The sequence below is a fragment of the Anoplopoma fimbria genome, chromosome 22 (assembly GCF_027596085.1).
Source record: "Anoplopoma fimbria isolate UVic2021 breed Golden Eagle Sablefish chromosome 22, Afim_UVic_2022, whole genome shotgun sequence".
NCBI classification, from domain to species: domain Eukaryota; kingdom Metazoa; phylum Chordata; class Actinopteri; order Perciformes; family Anoplopomatidae; genus Anoplopoma; species Anoplopoma fimbria.
The window spans coordinates 1,340,092-1,365,247 of NC_072470.1; the positions used below are offsets into that span (position 1 = coordinate 1,340,092).

At 43.0% G+C, this 25,156-nt stretch overlaps 2 protein-coding genes across 2 annotated transcripts in view; both read right to left on the reverse strand.

Annotated features, from left to right (window-relative positions):
* Nucleotides 1-5,387: 5,387 nt before the first annotated feature.
* On the reverse strand, nucleotides 5,388-10,564 carry dusp27 (dual specificity phosphatase 27). Its single transcript, XM_054623475.1, has 5 exons — nucleotides 10,425-10,564; nucleotides 10,087-10,205; nucleotides 8,756-8,987; nucleotides 8,292-8,509; nucleotides 5,388-8,119 (listed from the first exon to the last, which is right to left on the reverse strand). Exons 1-5 carry the CDS (start codon nucleotides 10,562-10,564, stop codon nucleotides 5,388-5,390), a joined length of 3,441 nt encoding a protein of 1,146 aa, XP_054479450.1.
* Nucleotides 10,565-14,428: 3,864 nt separating this feature from the next.
* LOC129112001 (growth hormone receptor-like) overlaps nucleotides 14,429-25,156 on the reverse strand; it is a 15,914-nt gene continuing 5,186 nt past the window's right edge. The window contains exons 3-10 of the mRNA XM_054624173.1: nucleotides 20,824-20,962; nucleotides 19,167-19,324; nucleotides 17,984-18,162; nucleotides 17,176-17,329; nucleotides 16,993-17,080; nucleotides 16,522-16,591; nucleotides 15,036-15,118; nucleotides 14,429-14,456 (exon numbers count right to left, since the gene is read on the reverse strand). Of these exons, the coding sequence (XP_054480148.1) occupies nucleotides 14,429-14,456; nucleotides 15,036-15,118; nucleotides 16,522-16,591; nucleotides 16,993-17,080; nucleotides 17,176-17,329; nucleotides 17,984-18,162; nucleotides 19,167-19,324; nucleotides 20,824-20,962 (899 nt within the window). The remainder of the gene's footprint in view (nucleotides 14,457-15,035; nucleotides 15,119-16,521; nucleotides 16,592-16,992; nucleotides 17,081-17,175; nucleotides 17,330-17,983; nucleotides 18,163-19,166; nucleotides 19,325-20,823; nucleotides 20,963-25,156) is intronic.

Below are 25,156 nucleotides of genomic sequence, written 5' to 3' on the forward strand. Positions count from 1 at the left end.
ACTTTGACGACTGATGGCTGCCGTCCGCCTCGCTCTTCGAATTGAGAGAGTTTTGACTTTCCTCTTCTTTGTCCTCTATGTCCTCCTTCACTTCCATCTCAGGGATTCCTTTGCTGGATGAGTCCGAGGTCGGACTCATCTCTTTGTTTCCTCCTCCGGGCTGTAACGGCGACTCAGAATCTGCATCCATCAACAACACCGTCTCCTCCGACCTGCAACCTGAAGGACAATTAAAATACATTTTAAAGGTTAAAGCACGATATGAGGGGATTTAATTGTCTCTGTGGAGCTTTATTTTTTATTTGCATTGTTTCCTTCAGGCGGCAGAGTGATCATCTCTGTGGAATGTTAATTTGATTTTAATGAATGAATTAACTCTCTGGCATGAATCTCCACTGGGAGTAATTGTTTCCAGCAAATCAAAGCTGCAGTTATGTAAGATCCCGTCTACACTGCAAACTCTAAAACACAAGTTTACAAGTTACTGCCGCATATTTAAACACTAACAGCAACAGACAAGTGAAAGTTTAGGAGTTAATGAAAGCAGTCTGGGAAATAGTGTTGCTGAAATTAAAGTGCACATTAAAATTAATCCTAAATTGCATTTTGCTTAATTACTAAAGTTTGTCACTTCTTGACTTGACAATTATAATTGAAAATAATGAACATATTGAGCAAACTATTCAGCAGAATTTAAAGATCCCAAATCGTTATGTTGAAACTTAAAGGTAAAAAACTCAAATTGTATAATTAAATATATATTTCTTATAAAGCCATTCATTTTTGACATTTTGTATTTTCCTCTTTAAAGGGGAGCTCTCTGTGTTAGTGGTGGAGCCACTGTTAATGATCATAAATACAGGAGTACTTTGAGTCCAGATTGTGGTTACCTGTGTGTAGCTCAGGTGTACTATCCTGGATGTCACCTGCAGGTTCACCTGGACGTCCAGAAGCAGGAAGTGATGTCAGCGGCGTTCCTTCAAGTGTCTCCTGCTCCTCAGAACTCCTTGTTTCCTCCTCTATCCGATCCAGAGGAGCGTCGACAGACTTTGTGTCGCTCACAGTCTGTGTTCCCTCCATCTCTTTGTCGCTGCTCGCTGATGTGGGATGAATGTCCCCGTTGAGGTTTTTGGCAGCGGCCGAGCTCTTCTCTTCTTCTGTGGTGTCTCGGCCGGCTTCATTTCCTGTCTCTGCACCAGCATGACTCAGCGTTTCAGGACATTCAGAGGCTCGTAGAGGAGATGAAGGGGATGCTTTCTGGGGAACTGTTTGATTGAGCTGGTTTGATGGCACGACGTCTGGTTCCTCCACCTCTTCTTCTTCTTCTTCTTCTTCTTCTACATTTTCTAGTCTGTCTACCAAGGCCTCCATCTCTTCTTCTTCTTTTTCTACATTTTCTACTCCGGCAACCAAGGCCTCCATCTTAACTTCTTCTACATTTTCTAATTTCTCTACAAAGGCCTCCTTCTCTTCTTCTTTTTCATCAATCTGTTGTTGTTCTTCTTTCTTCACCTCCTTTTCTCCTGCATCCTCCATCTTTTCTTCTTCTTCTTCTTCTACATTTTCTAGTCCATCCACCAAGGCCTCCATCTTTTCTTCTTCTTCTTTCTCTGCCTCCTTTTCTCCTGCATCCTCCATTATTTCTTCTTTTTTCTCTACTACACTTTCTAGTCGGTCCACCAAGGCCTCCATCTCTTCTTCTTTCTTAACCTCCTTTTCTCCTGGTTCCTCCATCTCTTCTTCTTCTTCTACATTTTCTAATTTGTTTACAAAGGCCTCCATCTCTTCTTCTTTTTCATCAATCTGTTGTTGTTCTTCTTTCTTCACCTCCTTTTCTCCTGCATCCTCCATCTTTGCTTCTTCTTCTACACTTTCTAGTCGGTCCACCAAGGCCTCCATCTTTTCTTCTTCTTCTTCTTCTTCTTTTTCTACATTTTCTAGTCGGTCCACCAAGGCCTCCATCTCTTCCTCTTTTCCATCAATATGTTCTTCTTCTTTCTTAACCTCCTTTTCTCCTGGTTCCTCCATCTCTTCTTCTTCTTCTACATTTTCTACTCTGTCCACCAAGGCCTCCATCGTTTCTTTTTCTTCTTCTTCTTCTTCTACATTTTCTAATTTCTCTACAAAGGCCTCCATCTCTTCTTCTTTTTCATCAATCTGTTGTTTTTCTTCTTTCTCCACCTCCTTTTCTCCTGTATCCTCCATCTTTTCTTCTTCTTCTACATTTTTTTGTCTGTCTACCAAAGCTGCCATATTTTCTTCTTCTTCTTTCTCTGCCTCCTTTTCTTCTAGTTCCTCCATCTTAACTTCTTCTTCTACATTTTCTAATTTGTCTACAAAGGCCTCCAGCTCTTCTTTGCCACTAATCTTTTGTTTTTCTTTCTCCACCTCCTTTTCTCCTGTATCTTCTGTCTCTTCTTCTTCTTCATCATGATGTCCTTCATGTCCTTTTATCTCTGTCCCACTGTCTTGTCCCTTTCCTTCTTTTTTTCCTCATCTTCCTCGTTTTCTTTCTCTGATCGGTCCTCTTCTCCTTCCTCCTCCATAACCTCCTCTTTATCCATCTTTACCTCCTCTACCTCCCTCTGTCCTTCAACTTCATCTTCATCATGGCTGTTCTTGGTCCGTTCATCTCTACTTCGATCTCTCATATCCTCCTCCTCCTCCTCCTCCTCCTCCTCCTCTTCTTCTTCTTCTTCCTTGTGAGTCTCTAACTCTTTCCTTCCATCTTTTGCTTCCTCCGTCCTTGGCTCCTTGTCTTCTTCTCCTACGACGTCCTCCTGAGTTTCTTCATTTTCCGGTTCTTCATTCTCCACTTCTTCATCTTCGTCTCCCTCCTTCTCCTTTCCTTCCTCCTCAATCTTGTCCTCCTCCCTTCCTCCTTCCTCTGGCTCTCTTTGAGTCTTTGCTTCATCCTTTCCATCTCCTTGCTCTTCTTCTGCTTCCTTTTCTAACACCTGCTCTTCCTCTCTTGCCTCTCTCTCGTCGTCTTCATCCTTTCCGTTTTCCTCCATGTTTGGCTTTCCCTCTCCTTCAATCTTCTCATCTTCCTCCCCTTTTCTTGTCCCCTCTTCCTCCTCTTCTTCCTGCTTTTCTATTTCATCATCTCCATCATCTTTCTCCTCTTCTTCCTCTCCTTGTTGCAAATTTCCATCCTCGTCCTCCTCTTCCTCTCTGCTGTCATCTTTTTCCTTCCAGTCTTGAACATGCTGCTCTCCTCCTTCCTTTCCCTCCTTCTCCTCCTCGTCTTCCTCCATTGTCCCCTCCTCCCTTGTCATTTCTTCTTCTTCTACCTCTTTGCCAGCTGCTTCTGGAGCTCCGTCCTCCTCTCCTGGTGCAGCCTGGACACAGTTGTCCTCTGATTGGACGTCAGACAGCATGGTGTCCTCCAGAGACAGAATATCTCCAAACAGCCCGACGGCCTGAATGACCCGAGCCACGATGGAGTCCTCCTCCAGGTCCAGACTGTCCAGAACGTCTCCGGCCGTCCACCAGCTCGCCATGACGCAGGAAACGAGAGAAAAGGACGTCCAGCAGTGGAGGGAATAAACCTGCGTTTGTCCCGTTATGAAAGCATTCACACTGAAGGATTGATTTAATGCTGATTGGCAGAAAACACGCGCACGTCATTTCTCAATCCTCAGGGCCATGTTTACAGACTAATACTTTAATCCTTCAGGTGTAATCTCTCTCTTTCTCTGATTTACTTCTTCAAGATAACCACAATTCTTTTATTTTCTTATTTTTTAATGTGGTGGGAGAAGTATTCAGATCAATACTTCAGAAGGAAAAAAAAGTAAAGTTTAGCATTAAAGTACTATAATTCTGAGGTACTTTATGAAGCAGTAAATATCATACTTTTTAATGCAATACATTTAAAACACTAATGCATCAATAATCATGATCTAATAATATATTATTCTGCATAATGAAGCTAATACTTTTGTACCTTTACTTCGTAAGATTTAGAAAGCAGGACTTGTGTGACAGAGTATTTCTACACTGTGGTATTAATACTTTTACTGCAGTTAAATATCTGCTTAAAGTATCATAAGTTAAATTACTCATAAGTCCTACAAACATTCAGTCTTACTACTTTAAAATAAAGTAAATAAAGTAACTTTCAATGTATTAAAAAATGATGTGTTATAATACATTTTAAAGTTTTTCTTTCCTTTTTTAATTCATATTTAATATTAATCTTACAGACACAGTATGCACACATATAAACTGTGTGTAAGATCTGCTGTAAGTGTCTCATTATATATTTCTTCCTCTGCAGAAAACTCTTCTTTCAGCTCAACATTCCCACAGCGGTTGATCCTTGTGAGGAATGTAAAGCTGCTCAATAAGCTGCAGTGTTACAGTCTCACATGAATTTATTATGTCATCATTTATCATCCTCACTAACAAAGAGGTGTTGATTAGGAGAGAAATACAATAAATAGTGGCTTATAAAATATATGTTTTATGATTTATTCTGAATGATTGATTTATGATTTATGATTGTCTATAAATCTTTATCTTAAAATATATCTGTAGCACTACCCTCAGTGTCCCATAGATGGTGATATAACTCAGATTTAAGAGTGATGAGTGATCAGCACACATCCGCAAACATAAATATACTTCTCTCATAATCATCTGACCAAAGTTAGCAGAATTACGAGTAATTTTTTTCCAGTCAATGCTCCTCTTGTCTTGTTATACAAGAAATAAATGACAAAAAAACCAAACAGATATTATATAAAAGCAGGAATAACAGTCTCATTGGTCTCATATGGTTATGTGATGGAATGTTAAGGTAATAAACCCAGTAATCATCTGTAACTTTTTGTAAAATTGAATTAAATCTTATGATTAAATAAAATATTTATAATCAGATAATTAAATTAGTTATTCAAATAAGAATTACATAAAAAAAGTGGTCATTTTTCAGAACATTTATTGCAGCAATAAAATAATGTAACAAATGAATTGTTCTTTTCAGTAGTTTCACGACATCTTTTATGAAAATATGTATTAAATGTGTTTTACAATCAGTTTTACATTCAACGATGGTGCAACCAAAACCTTAATTATTCATTAACAATAAAATAAACTAATAACACAGACTGCAAATACGTTTTGATGCAAAGGCAAAGTGCATATTTTCCTGGCTGATAGTGATTTTAACAGGTTTTACTTTTGTTCAAATATAGAAATCCACAAAAACAACAACACTTACTTTTAAAGTTATTAGTTGATCTTGAAAAATAATTAAAACAAAAGTGTTTCCAATACATTTTTGGTGTTTTGCAACATATTATTTCCTTTTGGGAAGCAAATTCCTCAGATTTAAAGTCCACGATGAGTTCATATCTTTGAGCTCTTATTTTGTAAATCTTCTAAGATTCACTTCTGCTCTGTGATTTCGCTTCCTGCTGCGCCCTCCAAGCCGTGAGCACCTCGTCGTCTTCGGCCTCGGCGGCGGCCCGAGCTCTGGCCCTCTGCCTGGTCTGGGCGATGAAGGTGGCGATGTCATCCTCCTCATCCTCCTCATGGCTGCTTGCTTCCTCCCTCCTACTCCTCCCTTCGGTCTCGCTGCTTACGTACCGCGAATGGTGGGCGAACTTCCTCTTGGCGGCGACGTCGTGGTAGCTCTCCGTGCCCACTTCACTCTCGCCGTAAGCGCCGTACGACCTCCTGTAGCCGTTGGACGCCGTGAACCCGTTGAAAGTGTCTTCTGCACTTGATGGAGTCTCATGGAGCCGTGATCTGTATCTGGAGGAAACACCGTGAGCCTCCTCGTCCTCCTCGTCAGCGGCGTAGGACGCCCTGCGGCTGGAGAAGTCGAACTCGGAGGCGGAGGCGTCGAGGTCGTCGTAGGGATCCTCCAACGGGCCGGCGTCCATTCCGGAGGCCGGTTTCCTCGGAGGAGGCCGGACGCTTGTCAGCCAGTCGTCCACGCTGGTGTTCTTGTCTTTCTCCAGCGCCGGGTTGAGGTTCAGACACCCGGAGAGGCCGAACGACCTCACCGGTTTCTCCTTTTTCGTTGCTTCCTCCAGAAACTCCTCCTCTCTCTTCTTTCTCTCCTCCTCCTTGTCTTCGTCCTCCTTCGGTTTCTTCTTCTTGTACAGCGTGCTGCGCTTGTTGTCCTCAAATATCTTCTTCTTCTCATAGGTGGCCATCTTGCCCCTCATCTCCGACTTGATCTCCTTGTCCATGGCGTCCAGTTTGCCCATGTCGACCTGGTCTTGGAAGAGGCTGAACAGAGGGACGCTGGTGGTGGTGATCTTGTTCTTCTTGGATCCCAGAGCAGAGCTTCTCCCGGTGAGACCGGAGATGTTGCTCGACCCGCCACCAGAGAGGACAGACGGCGCCGCGCCTCGACCCTGTGACAGCGCGCTGGAATAGGAGGCGCCGCTGAGCAGGGAGGCTTTGTCGTCTTCCACGCCGCGGCCTGAAATCAGGCTGCCGGCGCCGCTGAAGCTGAAATCCGATCCGGCGCGCGACGGAGGAGGCAGGCTCATCTCGGTCTGCTTCTGCTTGATCGTTTCTGAGACGACGTTGGCGATCCAGTTTTGGATGCTGGCCAGATTGACCATTGGTTCTCCTCCGGGACCCTGGACCGTAGGAACCGGGAGGATTGGAGGAACCGATGCCATGGGATTAATGGATCTTGTACTGCGAGCTTGTGAAACCGAGGATATGACGGATGACCTGCCGCTGAGCATGGACATGTTGTCGTCGTTGGCGACGCTCTGCGGGCCCGTGACTCCGGCTCCGGCCCAGAAGGCAGAGAGCGGTATCGTGCCGCCGCTGACACAGCTCTCGTTCTCCCATCCACACATGGACTGACTCTCCTCCAGGTTTTTCTTGGAGCGCTCCAGGATCTCCTCACGTCTCTGCCGCCGCTTCAGCGTCGCAGAGTCCGCACCGCGACTCATCTCCAAGATCTCATCCGTGTTCTCCTCCCCGAGGCGCTTCTGCTGCCTCATCTTCCACGACTGATACGCCGTCAGGTTGACGTCTTGAAAGGCCGGCGTCTTGGCCTCTCCCTCGCCGTCATCTCCCTCTCCATCTCCCACGGAGCTTTTCTCCCCGTCCTCTCGATCCTTCTTGTTCCAGCCAAACTGGATCCTCTTGACGCGCCAGCGCTCCAATGGCGTCATCTTCTCCTTGTTCTTCTGGCAGAAGTTGTACATGGAGCTGTTGTCGGAGAGGAGGCTCTCCACCTCATCATCGATCTTCTTCTTCGCTCCTTCTCCACCTTCTGAGGCGGTGCTCTCGCTGCCGTCCTCGTCGTCTTTCTTGCGGTAGCGAGCGGCGGCTTGTTCCTCGATTTCCCTCAGCCGCTGCTTCCAGAGGTCGGAGTAGCTCGTGCAGCTGGAGGTGGACATCGCGTCGGAGGCTGGACGTCTGCCGCGCCGCTTCAACCGCTCCTTCATGGCGCGTACATCCTCGCTGGTGACGCTCTCCACATCGGCGGGGCACTTTGGTCGTCCCTCGCTGACGGATTCCACGTCCTCGCCATCGCTGTTCAGCTGCGCCTCCCACCAGTCGTCGTCCTTGTATTTCTCGTTCCTCCTCTGCCACTCACGGATCATGCTGTCCAGGCCATCCTCGTCCTCTCCGTCCTCCCCGTCCTCCGTCTCCGGCAGGACGATCTCCTCTTGGGTCGGTCTCTGGTCGTTCGGCACGTTCATCGCTCCGGTGAATCCGTTCCTGAGCGCGGCGGCGGCTGCAGATGAGGCGACGCTGCTCATCACACTCTCTCCGTCCTCCTCCTCCTCCATCACGATGGAGTGCGCTTTCACCCCGATCATACTCTGCTCTTCGTCTTTATCCGTATCGTCGTCGTCTTCATCTCCGCCGTCGCCGAAGATGTGTCTGCGAGCACGTGCATCGATGACGGAGCACTGGCTGAGCGTTTCGTCGTCGTCGTCACGCTCCTCCATCAGGGTCTCGTTGAGGTTTCGCAGCTGCTTCAGGAAGCCCTCGTTGGGGTTGATGGCGCGCTTTTTCCTCATGGAGGTCAGGGCCTCCATGATGGTCATGTGCTGGAAGATCATCAGGTAGGACGCCACCAGGACGGCGGAGCGGCTGACGCCCATCATGGACACGACGAGAACCTTTCCTGCAAGGAAACAAACCGATGTTTAGCAGCTGGAAGTGAATTCAAAAAAATGTTTTTGATCGTATCTGCTGAGATGAATGTGTTGTGGATTAAACTCTAATGTGAAGTCAGAGACGACGACGTAAATGCTTTGATATCGAGTCCCACAATAAAGTAATATGTAATATCTCACCCTTGTGTGTCAGCAGAGCGTCGTCCAGGAACTCAGCGGTGGGCCTGAAGTGCGGCGAGATGTCGGCGTCGGGGAAGTCGTCCACCTCGATGCCCATGTAGCGGAGGTTCATGCTGGCGTAGAAGGACTCGCCCGTGTACACCCCCGTGCCGTGGGCCGCGTTGAGGACGTGGGTGATGCCCATTCGCTTCAGGCGAGCCTTGTTCACCGCCACGGATCTGAAACCAGAAGAATATTTAAAAACCATGATGTGTGTTTCCTGCAGAAAGTTTCAGCACTTTGAGGAGGAATCAGCCGTGTGGACCAGCATCAGTTAAGGTCCACTCAACCATAACAAATGGTGTTCTAGATCTTGTCTTGTAGACATCCAACTTTTCCATTTGAATTCAAAACCACGGAGTGAATTCAATCCTCTGAAAGCTGCAGAACAAACCAGTAAGGGGACATTCAGTAACCGGACTCACTTCTCTGCGATGAAGATGCCGGGCCACACCTCGTCCACGGGGTTGGAGGGGGCCTCCATGCGGTCCTGCACCATGGCCCTCTGGATGTCCAGCACACAGGGCGTGTTGTAGGGGCTGCGGTCGTCTATCATGTCCTTGACCCGGTTGTACAGGTCCTCCACCATCAGCTGCTCCGCTGTCTCCAGCATGGACTCGGGGACGGACATCTCCGACACGCTGCGAGGCGGCAGCTCTGAGATGGAAAGAACCAGATGTGTGACCTTTGACCTTTGATAAAAGCTCTAAGGCAGAGGGATGCAATAGTCATAATAACACTGAGACACCTGAAAGACTTGACTTTCAAATTGAGCGTAAAAGTTCATTCTTGAACTTGAAATTCCTCCAATCAGAAACAAGCTGGTGATGACACTCACTCTGCACATGCTCAGTAGGATTCTCTGTTCTTTCCCAAGCAACTTCTTGGATGTGCAGTATTTCTCTTCTGGTGTCTAAAGTTAACATTAACTTCAATCCCTTTATCTCTCTGAATACAGGAGATTGTATCAAACTAGTTCACTAAATTTAAATGTGAAATATGAGTTCAAACAATTACAGATATTGACAGAATATGACTTACATTACATTTAATATTATAGTCTAATATATTGATAGTATTATCACTTAGTGGACATATATATGTTTCTTTTATGAAAAGATGACAGTTATGAATGAGACTCCAGAGGCATGCATATTAAACACACAGCCCTCTGCGTTAATGCGTCCTCGCTGCAGATGAAACATGCATCGTCCATTAAAGCCGTGAAGCCTCTCCACAACGTGTCCTACGAGCTAATGTCCTCAATCAGAGCGCCTCGGCTCCTCCGGCCTGCTAACGAGACGACGACCGGCCGGAACTGAAGAGCGCTCCACTGAATTAGACGTGTTGGATGTGGACTTAGAAATCAGAAATCATTTAAACCAGGACCCTGATCGGTTTATTCATCGTTATTGTCTCTGTTTCCTTCCAGTGGATTCAAAACGTTTAAAAAACAGGAAACTAACGGAGCAGCTCCAGAACTCAGTTTAATGGACATCATGTGTCTGGTCAGATTCATTATCTTGTTAAGATGAATTTAGCAAATTTGAAATCATATTTTATCTGATTAAACTATTAGGAGGCTTCTTATTCAACTCAACCCTCCTCCTCCTCCTCCTCCTCCACAAAACATAAGCTGATATGATATGTTATGAATTATCAGCATTGTGGCCCAAAGTAAAGACATGATTCTGACATTTTACATAATGGAAGAAACATTGTATTTTTTAGTTTAAGCTCCTTGCAGCCGTCTCACCCTCGTTGATGATCTTCTTGGCGGCGATGGCTGACGACAGGTGGATGGGCTCCATGAAGATGCTGGCGGCGTCGGAGCCGGAGATCATGGAGAACCTGGACTCTGAAGCCATGGAGAAGCTGATGGAGGAGGAAGAAGAGGCTTTTTATGATTACATTTTCTACACAAATCAAACATCACTTTTATTTTTTAAACGTTTATTGCAAGAATCTTTATAATTGTATGCATATTTTTGCTTGAAAGAACTTAAAGTGATAATACAAGGAAACAAAAAGTTTCCTGCTAAATGAGACAGAGGTCTGGTGTTCTGTCAGACCTCAGGTGTTCTCCTCTCCTACCTGGGAGACGGACAGCGGAGGTAATGAGACTGGATCCCTCTGACGCTCTCCTCCTCCTCCTGCTGCTTCTCCTCCTTCTCCTCCTCACCACCAGGAACCTTCTGGTCCTGGTGTTCTCCGCTCTCATTGGTCGATGCCATGGCAACCAAGATCCCTTCTGCAATCGATAAGAAGGACACTTTGGTTTTGCAGCAATGGGATGAAGTTTCTGGATTTAAATTAAATTCACTTCAGACAAAAACTAAATATTCTTATTTATGAGTTCTCTAAATGATGATCACAGCTGCTCCATAAACACATCAAAAAAGCAGTAAATGTATATTCATACTATAATACTACTGCAGTTATTTATTAGATCATTTGCATGTTTTACATTTTGCATGTGCTGACATTTAGGCAAGAAAGAAACACATTTATCACATGAGAAAGAAAATCTGAATTCATGACAATCACAATAAATCTATTAAAAAATCTAAAAAACTAAAACAAAGAGATAGAAAAAGATAAAGCATAAAGAGAAAGGAGAGGAGAGGTCGGCGTCTGATTCAAAACTCTAACATGGATGTGTGACATAATGTGAAATGAATCATACTCAAAGAGATGTGTGAATATCTAAAGATGAAGGAATATCTAGAAAATAGAAATAAAATAGAAATATCAAGATGAAGAACGTATTTATTTATTTAGTATGTATTTGATATTATATTTATAGCTGTTTCCCTCATGGTGACATGTAGCATTACTTTTATTTATAACAATAACATTCTTGTTTTTCTTGTTAAAATAATCACATCTTGTGTTCCCTATAATAAATAACTATTGAGGTGTATGCTTCTCCCTGAACTGTGATATATATATATTATGTGTGTGTACTTTTTTAAGCTGTTGTACCCTGAGAGTGAAGTGTATCTGTGGACGTGAGCAGAGCGTGAGGAGGATCTATTTTTATCTGAGCGACAGCTGCCTGAGTCAGACAGACCTCTGAGAGAAAAACACTCCAAAGTTTGGAACAGAAAGAACCAGAAGAAGAAGAAGAAGAAGAAGAAGAGGAAGAGGAGGAAGAAGAAAGGACGACTTAAAATGAAACACCACCATTCTGTGTGTGTGTGTGTGTGTGTGTGTGTGTGTGTGTGTGTGTGTGTGTGTGTGTTCTTACCTCGGCCGGTCTGAAGCAGCTCCTCTGAAGCCGATGACGTCCAGACTCACACTAAAGTTAGAGAGACTCCTCACCCTCACCTCCTCCCACCTCCTCCCCCCCAGCAGGCCTGCAGAGCCCCGACACCCGACACCCAGTACATGTACTGCTCACAGTACTTCTGGTACTCACAGTACTTGTACTAGAGTGTGTATTATTGTGAAATATGTTTTAATATTCTGTTGTTAATCCTTCTGTCCTTCCTTATTTCCTCTTTCTTCTCTCCATCCTTCCATGTGTCCTTACTTCCTTACTTCTGTCCTTGTTTCTGTCCCCCCCTTTACTTCCTCCCCCAATTTATCAATTATTGATCCATTATGAATATTCATTTTTGACTACTTTTGTTGTTTTCCTCCTGTCCTTCCCTTTTGCTCTTTGTTCCCTTCCTTCTTCCTCCATTTCTTTTGTCCTTCCTTCCCCGATTCCTTTTCCTTCTCTCTGTCCTCCCACCTGTCCTTGTTTTCCTTCCCCCTTACTTCCTCCCCCATTTTATCAATTATTTATTTATAATGTATATTACTTTTTTACTCTTATGGTTGTTATCCTTCTCTATTTCCTTATTTTTCCTTTCTTCTTCCCACATTGGTCATGTCCTTCGCTATTTCCTTTTCCTTCTCTCCATCCTCCCATCTGTACTTCCTTCCTTCCTTCTGTTCTTGCTTCCTTCCCCTATCCCCTTATCCATTGTTTTATTCCATTATTTATCCGTAAACTGTATTTTATTCCTTCTATTCTTCTTCGTCTGTCTTCTTGTTTTTCTTTTCTAAGCTTGAAGTATTACAGTTTGCTCTAAAAGTGTCAGAAAACCGTCTATTACAAGTTGAATTATTTAAATGTCTTGATTTGTCCGTCCAAAAGTCCCAGAATACAAAAAAAATGAATATTCAGTTTACTGAAAGTAACTAATATTCACATTTGAGACTTCAGTTTTTCACTTTAGTTTTAAATAAGTTATGGGAAAGTGCTGATACATTTCCTGATAATTTATTTATAGTCCATCTGTCTTTATTTCTGAGGAAGAGTATTCTGTCTTTATATATAATTATTATTATTATTATTATTATTATAACTGTGATCTAAAGATTGTATCTATTATTCAAAGTCCTCTTTAATTGTACATTTTGTACAATTCTTCTGATCTTGAACGCAGCTCCTGTGTTTATCTAAAGTCAGCTGACCATTAGCTCTATTTATAACCTCAGAATGCAGCTAATTCAAGTCACAGGGCACACACACACACACACACACACACACACACACACACACACACACACACACACACACACACACACACACACACACACACACACACACACAATAGTAACCTTGTGTATTTGTTATAAAACTTCAGTGGCGTTTAACTGAGCAGCTTTTCACCGTCTATAAATATCTTTAACGTGTCATTTTACGTTTATATTATATATATAATATATATATATATATATATATATATATATATTATATATATATATATATATACACACACACACACACACACACACACACACACACACACACACACACATATATACACAAATATATAATGCGTATTGTTCCTTTAGTTTCCTCTTAGTTTTGGGGTAAATATCTTCTTTTATCTGCAAACATCATCTTTGTGTTTCAGTCTGTAAATGTGAAGTTTAGGAACCAAAACCTGGTTAAGAAAGATGGTTAATAAACACTTCGCTGTGTGCGAGTGTGTGTGTGTGTGTGTGTGTGTTTTATATAAATGATGAACCGTGCACACCTTTAAGCTGCCTTTATCACTTTTTATTGCATTTAATCCGAACTGGTTTTAGTGGTTTTGTCACAATAAAAGGTGAAAAAGTGACCAACACTGAGCGGGTTTCTATACAGCAGCACACATGTGCACATAAATATATAAATACATACATTTATATATTTATATAGAGAGAGTCATTAACCATTTTCCTCACATGAAAGCTTTTCCAGTTGTGTGGGAGGAAACAAACAGCTCTGTGATTAAAAAAAAAGGCACAAGAATAGATAAACAGCACGACGACGTCGAACACCAGAGAGAAACACGATGACGAGTGTTTTATGGTTTCTGTCAGGGCCGGCTACCTCAATAATAGTCATTAATAGTTAGTAAAAGTTAATAATAGTCAAAAATATAGTCAAAAATATAGTCAAAAATATAGTCAATAATAGTGAATAATTGTCATAGTCAATAATTGTCATAAATAGTCAGTAATAGTGAATAATATTCAAAAATATTGCCGATAATAGTAAATAAAAGTCAGTAATAGCACCTCAGGGTGACTTGAGGAATCAGAGGTTGCTCTTCATTAAACAGATAGTTTGTTGTTGTTGTTGTTGTTGTTGTTGTTGTAGAAAGAAAGAAAACCTGAGCAGCATGAATGTAAAACACAAAATGCTTTTTGTAATAGAGTTAAATATGTTTACATTAAACATATAACAACAGAGTTATGATAAAATAATATCAACGTGGAGGTTCAGCTGATATCTGGAATATTAGAGTTTGATGAATGAAATAATCGTAGTGTTTATTCTGTCCGGGAGAAGCAGCATGTTTTAATACTCTGTTTATTTATCTATTTAAAGGTGCACGTGGAAACCTTGCTCTCTCTTTAAGTTTCATATGGCGAAGTCCAGCTTCTTCTGGACAAAATGTAGTTTGATCACCTGAAAGTAGGAGGAGCTTATCTCTCCATCTGCACCTGAACACAATGCTGCTCTTTGCACCAGAACAGTGTTTCTTAGAGTCCGTGTGTGTTTTCAGTGCAGAGATTCAAAAGGTTCACTTCCTGTTTCACAGTCTTTGTGTTCAGCTCTTGTTGTCAACGGCGACGGGCAGCAGAGGCAACGCCGCCTCGCTCCTCTCCGCCTCGCCGCCATCTTTCCTCTCGTTTGTCCTGGCTTGGCAATCAGCCAGTTTCTTCTTCTTCTTCTTCTTCTTCTCCTCCTCCTTCTCACCTGCGTCTGTATCGAGGCCCGGAGGAGGCGGGACCTCGCGGCAGTACGCCGGCGGCAGGCAGGGCACCAGGTGCACCTCGCCGCTCTCGTTCATGAGCTGGACGCAGGTGTAGAAGTCCTGAGGCGGGCGGTGTGGTGGGAGGGGAGCGGGGGAGGCGTTGGGGAGATCGGGGCGTCCCATCACGCTGTACTCCGTCCCCGGCAGAGACACGATCTCCGGCCTCGACCACGGAGGAGGAGCCTCCATCGACGGGGAGAAGGCCTGAGGAGGCGAGGAGCAGTAAGGCGACACGCTCTGCACGTACGACGGCAGCTGCTGGGTCACGAGCCAACGGCGGGCTTCATCGGGCGTCACGTGACACGGAACCATCAGGGCCTCTCGCTCTCGGTCCGTCGGGTCGCCGGCGACGCTGCAGTCCTTCGGCGTCGTCAGGAAGACGTCGCCGGAGCTCACCTGGTCCCAAACCTCCTCTGAGTAACTCGGAGGGCTGTAGCTGTGGAAGTCACTGAAGTGACGGTTGATCTCCTCCAAGTTACCCTTCTGAGGGGGGAGAGAGGGAAAACAGAGGGGGGAGAGAATGGGGAGAGAAGGAGGGAGAGGAGGAGGAAGAGGAGAAAGAGAGGGAGAAGATAGGAGGAAGAGAGGGAGAACAGAGGGGAGAGAGAAGGAAGAGAGGAGGAAGATAGGGAGAGGAAGAGAGGGGGGAAGAGAGGAGGAAGAGAGGAGGAAGAGAGGGAGAAGAGAGGAGGAAGAGAGGAGGAAGAGAGGAGAAAGAGAGGGAGAACAGAGGGGGAAGAGAGAGGAAGAGAGGAGGAAGAGAGGAGGAAGAGAGGGAGGAGAGAGAGGAGAGAGGAAGAGAGGAGGAAGAGAGGGAGAAGAGAGGAGGAAGATAGGAGGAAGAGAGGAGGAAGAGAGAGAGGGAGAACAGAGGGGAGAGAGAAGGAAGAGGAGGAAGAGAGGGGGAAGAGAGGGAGGAGAAGAGAGGAGGAAGAGAGGAGGAAGAGAGGAGGAAGAGAGGGAGAAGAGAGAGGAGAGAGGAAGAGAGGAGGAAGAGAGGAGGAAGAGAGGGAGAGGGGAGAAGATAGGAGGAAGAGAGAAGAGAGAGAGGAAGAGAGGGGGAAGAGAGGAAGAGAGAAGGAGAGAGAGGAAGAGAGGGGAAGAGGAGGAAGAGAGGAGGAAGAGAGGGGAAGAGAGGGAGGAAGAGGAGGAGGAAGAGAGGGGAAGAGAGGGAGAAGAGAGGGAGGAGAGAGAGGAAGAGGAAGAGAGGAGGAAGAGAGGGAGAAGAGAGGAGGAAGATAGGAGGAAGAGAGGGAGAAGAGAGGAGGAAGAGAGGGGGAAGAGAGAGGAAGAGAGGAGAAAGAGAGGGAGAAGATAGGAAGAAGAGGAGGAAGAGAGGAGAAAGAGCGGGAGAAGAGAGGGGAGAGGAAGAGAGGAGGAAGATAGGAGGAAGAGAGGGAGAACAGAGGGGGAAGAGAGGAGGAAGAGAGGAGGAAGAGAGGGAGAAGATAGGAGGAAGATAGGAGGAAGAGAGGAGGAAGAGAGGGGAAGAGAGGGAGAAGAGAGGAGGAAGAGAGGAGGAAGAGAGGGAAAGAGAGGGAGAAGATAGGGGAAGATAGGAGGAAGAGAGGAGAAGAGAGGAGGAAGAGAGGGAGAACAGAGAGGGAAGAGAGGAGGAAGAGAGGGAGAAGAGAGGAGGAAGAGAGGAGGAAGAGAGGAGAAAGAGAGGGAGAAGAGAGGGGGAAGAGAGGGGAGAAGAGAGGAGAAAGAGAGGGAGAACAGAGGGGGAGATGGTTTTAGGTTTGAACTTTAATTCTAAAATATTACTTAAGAAAAGATGGAGAGAAGTGTGTGTGTGTGTGTGTGTGTGTGTGTGTGTGTGTGTGTGTGTGTGTGTGTGTGTGTGTGTGTGTGTGTGTGTGTGTGTGTGTGTGTGTGTGTGTTACCTTCAGGAGCAGCGGGTCAATGCCGATGATCCTCGGCTTTGGAATCGGAGGCAGGAAGTAGTCTTTTATTCTGAAGGAGAAGAACAAAAAGTACTATCAACAAAACACTAATACTGTCAAAAATACAGTTCAGGTTCATATAAAAAAAATATCAAGTATTAAAACTGTGACTGCTGTTGATTTGATCATTAGATTATTTTTACCAGTGTGGAGCTCATTTTAAGAAACACACTTTAATATTAAGTAATAAAGTAATAATGTTTTGTTTACATATTTATGCTCATCTGAATCTGATTTGTGTTTTATTTAGATTTTTGATTTATTCTTATTTTTATTTTTATTTGTGTATAAACTCGGATTAAATCTTTTATTTGTGGCCTCATTTACCGTTTCTAAATCAATAAACACAAATAAACTGCACATTATCATTAATAAAACGGTTTAAATGTAAATATGAAAAGTGTTCCTCACCTCTTTCCCTGTGGAATGACACCAAACAGGATCACCAGCAGAGTCACCACGGCGACGGCCGTCACCAGAACCAGAACCACCACTTTACCTTCCACACACAATAAAAAGGTCAATAAATTTGACTTTGACTTCATTGTCTTAATGACAGAGCGTCACTGTTGCCATGGAAAGCAGGGGGCATACCTGCCGGCGGCCTGGCGGGGAGGCTCATGGGCAGAGGAGCACTCCATTCACTCCACAGGCCGTAGTTGTGGGACCGGCAGCGGACCCGGACCACGTAGTCCCCGACGGGGAGGCCCAGCAGCTCCACCCGGGGCTCCCGGAGAGGATGCTTCACCTGAGGAGGAAGAGGGGGGTCACACTGAGCTTCATCATCGCTCAGCAGCCAATCAAATACCCTCATAGCATTTTAATATTTTAATTAAACCAAATAACATCAATAAGAGTGATAATTAACAAACCAACACATCTAAAGCCTTAAATGAAAGCATAAAAACCCTTAAATATAGTATCATTTATTTATTAAACTGAACTTTAATGTTTACATCTTCATAGATCCGGTCTTTTAATATATTTGGTAAATCTTAAGTGTTTTTTCTCCCAATTTAACACTTTAAGTTGATAATAAAGAGATCATTAAGGAAGTCTGAAGGGTTTTAACAGGTAAAAAAAACCCAAAAGACATCAATAAGAGTCATAATTAACAAACCAACATATGTAAACCCTTTCATTAAAGCATAAAAACCCTTAAATATATTATATTTAATTGATTAAACTCAACTTTAATGTTTGCATCTTCCAAATGAAGGTCTTTTCAATACATTTTAGGTGTTTATTGCTCACTATTATGACACGTTCTGTTGCATATTCACATTAAATAATAATAAAGTAACCAACTAACTTAATAATATTATACTTTATGAGACATTATGAGTGAATCATTTATTAATAATTAAAGAGGATAAACTGACACAGGGATCAGATTCTCTACCTTCCAGTTGTCGGGCTCGGTGACGCGTCGGTACTGCAGCTCGTACACCAGCGTGATCCATCCGTACTGGAGGTCAGAGGGCACCGGGTAGGTCCAGGTCAGCACGGCGCTGTGGCCCATCTCGTCCCCGCCGGCGTCCATCAGCTCGTAGGTCAGATTCACCGGAGCCTCGGTCTGAACTGGAACCAGACGATAGAAAAATAAAAGGTTTGTAATGTTTCTGCAGAGTGAGAAGAATCCCTCTGGACAGAGATGATTTATGGATCTAGTCATGTCACTGAATCATCACATGCATGATGGAAATGTTTCAAACCGAGCAGGTTGTGATACCAGAATGAATCATACATTATTCACGCTGCTATTTCCCTTTTATAACCATTTATTATTCATTCTACACATGTTTGCATTTAAAGTTATGTATTTTTTAAACAATAAACAGAAGTGATGCTTTGATGTAAAGCTTTTTACTCCTAAAAACTATTTTTGTTTGATAAATGGAAGTTATATATGAATGTTGACCAATAATAAACATTCTCTGTATTTTTGTGCTTTAATATGATTATAATTTAAATATCTTCTTGAACATATGAGAAACAACCTTTGAGCCACACAGCAGCAGCCTGTTAGTGTCTCTGCAGCCGTGGGTTCAATTCCCTGCAGGGCCGTGAACAGAAGATCACATGGACAAACATGTTCGCTCACACACACCAACACACACACACACACACACACACACACACACACACACACACACACACACACACACACACACACACACACACACACACACACACACTTCTGTGCTCTTTCACATGTGTGACACACAGCAGGAGGTGGACTGATGGGAGTCCACATCTGCAGCATCTGCATGACATCACACCAGGAATCAGATGAAGTGCTGCTGTTTTTTTTATGCAGAAAGAGCTGAGTTTACCGGCTTTTCAACGCCTCCCTTAAATGCATCACTCAATGAAAGAAAAACCCTGTAAATGTTGAATTTAAGTGGGAAAAATTAATGTTTGGATTGTCATCTGATGTAGAAAAAGTATTTTATACGTTTGTAGTACTGTTATGTTCATTCATGTATGCATACTTAGATCCTTCCTGCTAAATATCAAACAACAGAACCAACAGGAGCACGGTTGAATGGATCTACCTTCTCATATTTGAACTTTGTCCTCACCTATCTCTGCCACGTCCAGGCAGTGCTCCTGGGAAGTGTAGTTCCCGTGGGCGGTGACGGCGGTGGCGTTCAGGCAGTAGATCTTCCATATGGAGGTGTGGCTGCTGTCGAAGTGGCAGCTGAAGGGGCCGGCACTCACGTAGTCGGGACACTCGTGTCTGGGTCCTTTACTGTGAACACGGAGACTTCCTGTTAGGAAACGACGTCTACGACTACAGTTTAAAACTACAGTTTTGTGCTTTTATTTTGCACATTCCCCAGATTTCACTGTTTATGTACACAGTTATAGTTCCTGTAAATTTAGTCTCAATAAAGCATATTATGGTTTAAATACTTTGGACAATACTAAGTTATAATCTTTTATTCTTTTCCTTTTTTCCCTGGTTGTTTTGGGGCCTCTTCCTTTCACATAATCCTAGATTTACACTTTTATTTGGGCTTTTTACTGTGAACATGGGTGGTTCCTTTTAGAAAATGAGATCTATTACTCCAATTTTAAAGTCTTTGGATTATCAAAATACCTTTGTTAGCATGCATGGTTGCTTTTGTGTCAAAACTCCAGTTTTGTGCTTTTATTTTGCACATTCCACAGAACTATTTGTAGCTTTCACTGTGTCTATATAGACTGTTATATTTCCTGAAAATGTAACCTCAATTCTTCACATTATGGATAAACACTGGGGCAAACACAAAATTTTAATCTGTTGTTCTTTTCTATTTATTCCCGGTTGTTTTGGGCCTTTTCCTTTCTCATAATCCCAGATTTACATCCCCGCCTGCAGCAGAGCGAGACAACAATCGATGGCGCTGTGAGAGCTGATGCCACGTCAAATCTGTCCTGATTACTGAGAGCGGTGCTCTGCCGTGTGGGTCGGCAGGCTTCAGGCCGAGGCCACGTGAGGGCGCGTTCATATCGACGGGTTAAAAGCTTCTGGCAGAGGTGAAGCACGACGAATCAAACGGGATTTAAACGACCCAGAAGCTCTCAGCTACTTTTCATCTGAGGCCGGTTCCTCCTGGTCTGATCTCCTTCTTCTTAATGCTTTGTTCCTCTCCTCTTTCAACAACATAGAACAAACACTCAGATACTCAAATGTAAGGCAAAGACATTAATTAAACATTTTGATTATCTATTTCAAGTTTGAGTGGTTTTACAAGGAAAAAACAAGCCATTAGATGACGTTGAAATGGATAAAATTAGAAAATAATCTGCAGGTTAATTATGAAATAGTTCAAATAATCATAACAGGAATGCCAAAACACTTGAGCATTACAAACTAAGATGGTAAAGATCGTAATTCGTAATTTTTCTTTACAAAAAGCAAAGTAAAACACCACAGATAAAAATACTACGTTAAAGTAAAAGTCCTGTCGTCAAAACGTGTCTTAAGTGAAAGTACAGAAGTATTAAATCTTCTCAGTGAAAGTCATTAAAAGTGTTTTAACGGTTAAGCTGCCATGGTGGTAATGCGATACGACTACAAACTGTGCTAGTACTACTGCATAGTTTTAGGTACTCCATGTCAAGTTTATTTATATGTTTATCATGTCAGCTGTCAAATGAATGTAGAGGCATAAAATAAATGTAAAGAATAAAGTACTAGTACCTCCCACCTGTACCTGCGTGCAGTACTGTGTGTGTGTGCCGTGTACGTACTCTATGGAGTAGCTGAGGACGTAGCTGACCCGCTCTCCCTCCGTCAGGTTGTCCAGAGGATGCCACCAGCAGCTGAAGTCCTCCATGTTGGGCGAGCGGCAGTGGTAGATGTGAGGCCTCGTCGCCACGGCAACCTCCTCTGTGAGGAAGAAGAGGAGGAGGAGGAGGAGGATGGCGACAGGTGTTTTATTGTTTTTTACAGGTGAGACAGTTAAAAAATACAAAACTTCTACAGCAGAAACAAGTTTATGTGTTTTTATAAGTGGCTTTTGTGAATTATCTTCTCACGATAAATGTGATGATTTACTGAATAAAGAAGAAGGAATTCCTTTAAACTTATTTTACAGGATAACTGAAAAACTTTCACACAAATCAACAGATTGTGGACTCAGATGAGTTTCCTCACAGAAGAATTTGATCACCAACCGACCAAAACAAAGGTTCCTCCTCCCGTCACAAGCTTTGAATGAAGTCTGCACACACTTGTTGACCTCATATCTAATGCTAAGCTAACACAGCTTCAGTGTTCACGTTGGTGATTTATTATATTTTATTATAATCAAGAACGACTGTCATCTTTTCTCTTATTTCACTTCCACAAATCCCTTCTTCCATCTGTTTCTGCCACACACACACACACACACACAGACACAGACACACACACACACACACACACACACACACACACACACACACACACACACACACACAACACACAGACACACAGACGCACTCTCTCTCTCTCTCTCAGTGATCTAATCCTTCTCTGTCTGTTGGTCCCATGACAGTGATTTAGAGCGGCAGCGGAAAATTGATCGGCATTTGAAAGCAGCATGAAGTCAGAGGAGTCCGGCGCTCTGCAGACTAACATGCTCATCAAGTGGAAGTGAGACTGATCTCAGAACACTTATGGACCCAACTGAAGGGTTTTAGAAGATTATTACCGTTTATTTTAGTTCACAAGTTATGGGATTCATTTGATTTTTATTGTCTTTCCAGTTTCATTTCCCTGCAACTGAATTTGTAAGAACAATTTTGCAAATCCAAATAGACAGTTGAGATAAAAAATGAGAAAATCTAAATTTGAAAACAACTTACCGCAATTATTTTCCTAGTTGGATGAAATTAAAGTGAACAATAAATGTCTTTGTGTTTGAATTGATTTTTCTTGTCTTTCCAGTTTAATTTCATCCCTGAGACATTTTTGTAAATCCAAAAAGAAAGCCATGAAAAAACAAATCAACATTGGAGAAAACAAGCTAATTCTGGAGCTTTCAACCACATCACATGGTCATGTAGTTTGCTCCGTTGTCATGGAACTGTGTAGTTCAAACTTTACTTTTGTTACACTTCGGGGTGTAATCAGCCAAAAGTTCCTCTTCCCTACGAGGACGTTCTGTCCCGTCTGTCATGTCAAACAGAGAACGTTGAGAGAACTGAAGCAGCGGTTCTTCATCACAGATCAGAGCAGCGGGAGGCGAGCAGTAATCCATGAGAGAATGCATGGATCTGCAGCCCAACAAAGGCCCGTTGTGTTGGCTCTAAGGAGCTCAGGGAGCCGCGCTGCAGGCTCCTTCTCACAAACAACATTCACTTCTCAGAAATAAAGAAAAGAAGGACGCACGCTGGGCGCCAACAAAGCTGGACCGACTCATACCTGCAGCAAATTTGATTGGCTGGAGGTAGATGGATTTACTGCAGGTGCTGAGCAGCGTCTGAAACATCAGGTTTATCTTAACGGGGAACCAAGTGGGTTTAACAGCAGGAGCATGGATTCTTAGAATAATCGTTCTGTTTCATTTCATGAAAATCATCTTGTAAAGACTTTAGACGGATAATCCATCAGCACTGATAAATTGTCTTTATGTCTGCGTCATTTTAAGCTTCCAGTGTGGGTAGTTTTACAATGATAAACTCCATGGATTACTGGAGGGGTCTACGAGGCACAGGAGACCAACGGGTCAGGGGGCCACAAAGAGATACAGAGAGAACACAAAGACACACAAAACAACCACAAAGACACACAAACAGACACAAAATAACCACAAAAGCATGCAAAAGGACTACAAAGAGACACAAAACAACCATAAAAGGAATGCAAAAGGACTACAAAGAGGTGCAAAACGCCCACAAAGACGTGTAAAAAGACTAAAGATAGAAAAAACGACAACAAAAAGCTTGCAAACCAACCACAAAGATAAGCACAACAACTACAAAGAGACAAAATAAATCGAACCACATGTGAGTGTGTGAACACCAGCTGCACCGTCTGACCACGTTGTTAAAAAGAACCACCTTCACATTCTGAGAAGTGGGCAGGATCAGGATGATAACAACACCAGCTGTAGAGCTCTGTGATCCAACGCCACAAACAAAAATATCCTCATCCATCCAACACATCTGGACACAGCTGGGATAACACATGTTTAACAGCATATATAAAGAGACATGTATTTTAAAGAGTCTCTGAGGAGCCAACATAACACGTTTTATTCTGAAAATCCCCAACATTGATCCATCTGTAGAGCCGTTAACTCTGGTAAAGTGAGGCTGACATCGCCTTCTAAAACGTCACATCTGGAAATGTTTCTGGATAAGATGGATACTGCAGATTTAATTTCCTGTGAGCTTCAGAACTGATCTGTGCATTCTTTATTTCAGAAGCCATATGGTTTAAAATCTGTTTTTATGGGATATGAGGTGGTTTCTCTGTTTGTGCTGCAGCTTTGTGGCGTGCAGAGTTTGGAGTATAAAATAATGTAATATAATAAGTCTAGTCCCACTGACTAAACGGAAGGCGATTACACAAAGAAGAGCTCATTCTTTGTAACGTCTGTCAAAGACAGATTTATTTTATTTTTTATAAATATTGCAGCTCCTGTGATTTGAAAATTGCTTTAAGCCATTTGGCGTCTTTGTTTGAATTTTGATGATTTTTGCGGCCCTAGTTTGTAGTTATTCCTATGATTATCCATGACCCAGAGTTCAGACCAGGAAGCAGAAGCAGAGTCGCAGTCTTTCACACTTCTCTGCGCTTCCTTTGGAGCAGTTACCCACCCAGTTACCCACCCAGTTACCACCCAGTTACCCACCCAGTTACCACCCAGTTACCACCCAGTTACCACCCAGTTACCACCCAGTTACCCACCCAGTTACCACCCAGTTACCCACCCAAAACCCTATAGAGACTGTGTCTGCCCCACGGCCACTTCAATTATTTAAAGTCAACAGAAGAGGAGTTATACAAAATAACTTAATAAAAGTTAAGGCAACCAATGCAACAGTGCATCAAAACAGGACAGTTAAATGTGGACTCTTAAATATCAGATCTCTGTCATCTAAGGGTGTACTTGTAAATGATTTAATATCAGATAATGGCTGTGTCATAGCCTTAATGAATTTAGTTTTTAATACTTATTCCTGAGGCACAGGCCGAGGAGGTGGAGTGGCAGCTATCTTTGACTCGAGCCTATTAATAAACCCTAAACCTAAATTAAATGACAACTCATTTGAAAGCCTTGTTCTTAGTCTTTCAAACCCGAGCGGGAAAGCATTAAAGTCAGTTGTATTTGTTATAGTGTACCGTGCACCAGGTGCGTATTCTGAATTCCTATCTGAATTCTCAGAGTTTTTATCAAGTTTAGTCCTTAAGACAGATAAAGTTATTATTGTAGGGGATTTTAATATTCATGTGGATGTGTATAATGATAGCCTTAGTACTGCGTTTGGTTCATTATTAGATTCTATTGGCTTCTGTCAGTGTGTACATAAACCGACTCACTGTTTTAACCATACCCTCGACCTTGTTCTGGTTTATGGTATTGAAATAGAAAATGTAATTGTCTCTCAACAGAACTCTCTTTTATCGGACCATTTTCTAATAACCTTTGAATTTTTTCTACCAGAGTGTACGCCATTAGGCAAAAGTTTCTACACTAGATGTCTATCTGATGATGCTGTAGCTAAATTTAAAGAAGCGATTTCTTCAGGGTTTTATTCAGTACCATTGCTCAATATAACAGAGGACTCCTACGCTAGCTTTAGTCCGTCTCAGATTGACCATCTTGTTGATAGTGCTGCATGCTCACTGAATGACACTGGACTCTATAGCTCCTCTAAAAAAGAAGCTAATAAAAGAAAGGAGGTTTGCTCCATGGTATAATCCTCAAACCCGCGATTTAAAGCAAATATCGCGAAAACTTGAAAGGATATGGCGTTCCACCAATGTGGATGAAGCGCGGTTAGTCTGGCGAGACAGTCTTAAAATATATAAGAAGGCACTCCGTAATGCTAGAGCAGCCTATTACTCAGCATTAATAGATTTAAATAAGAA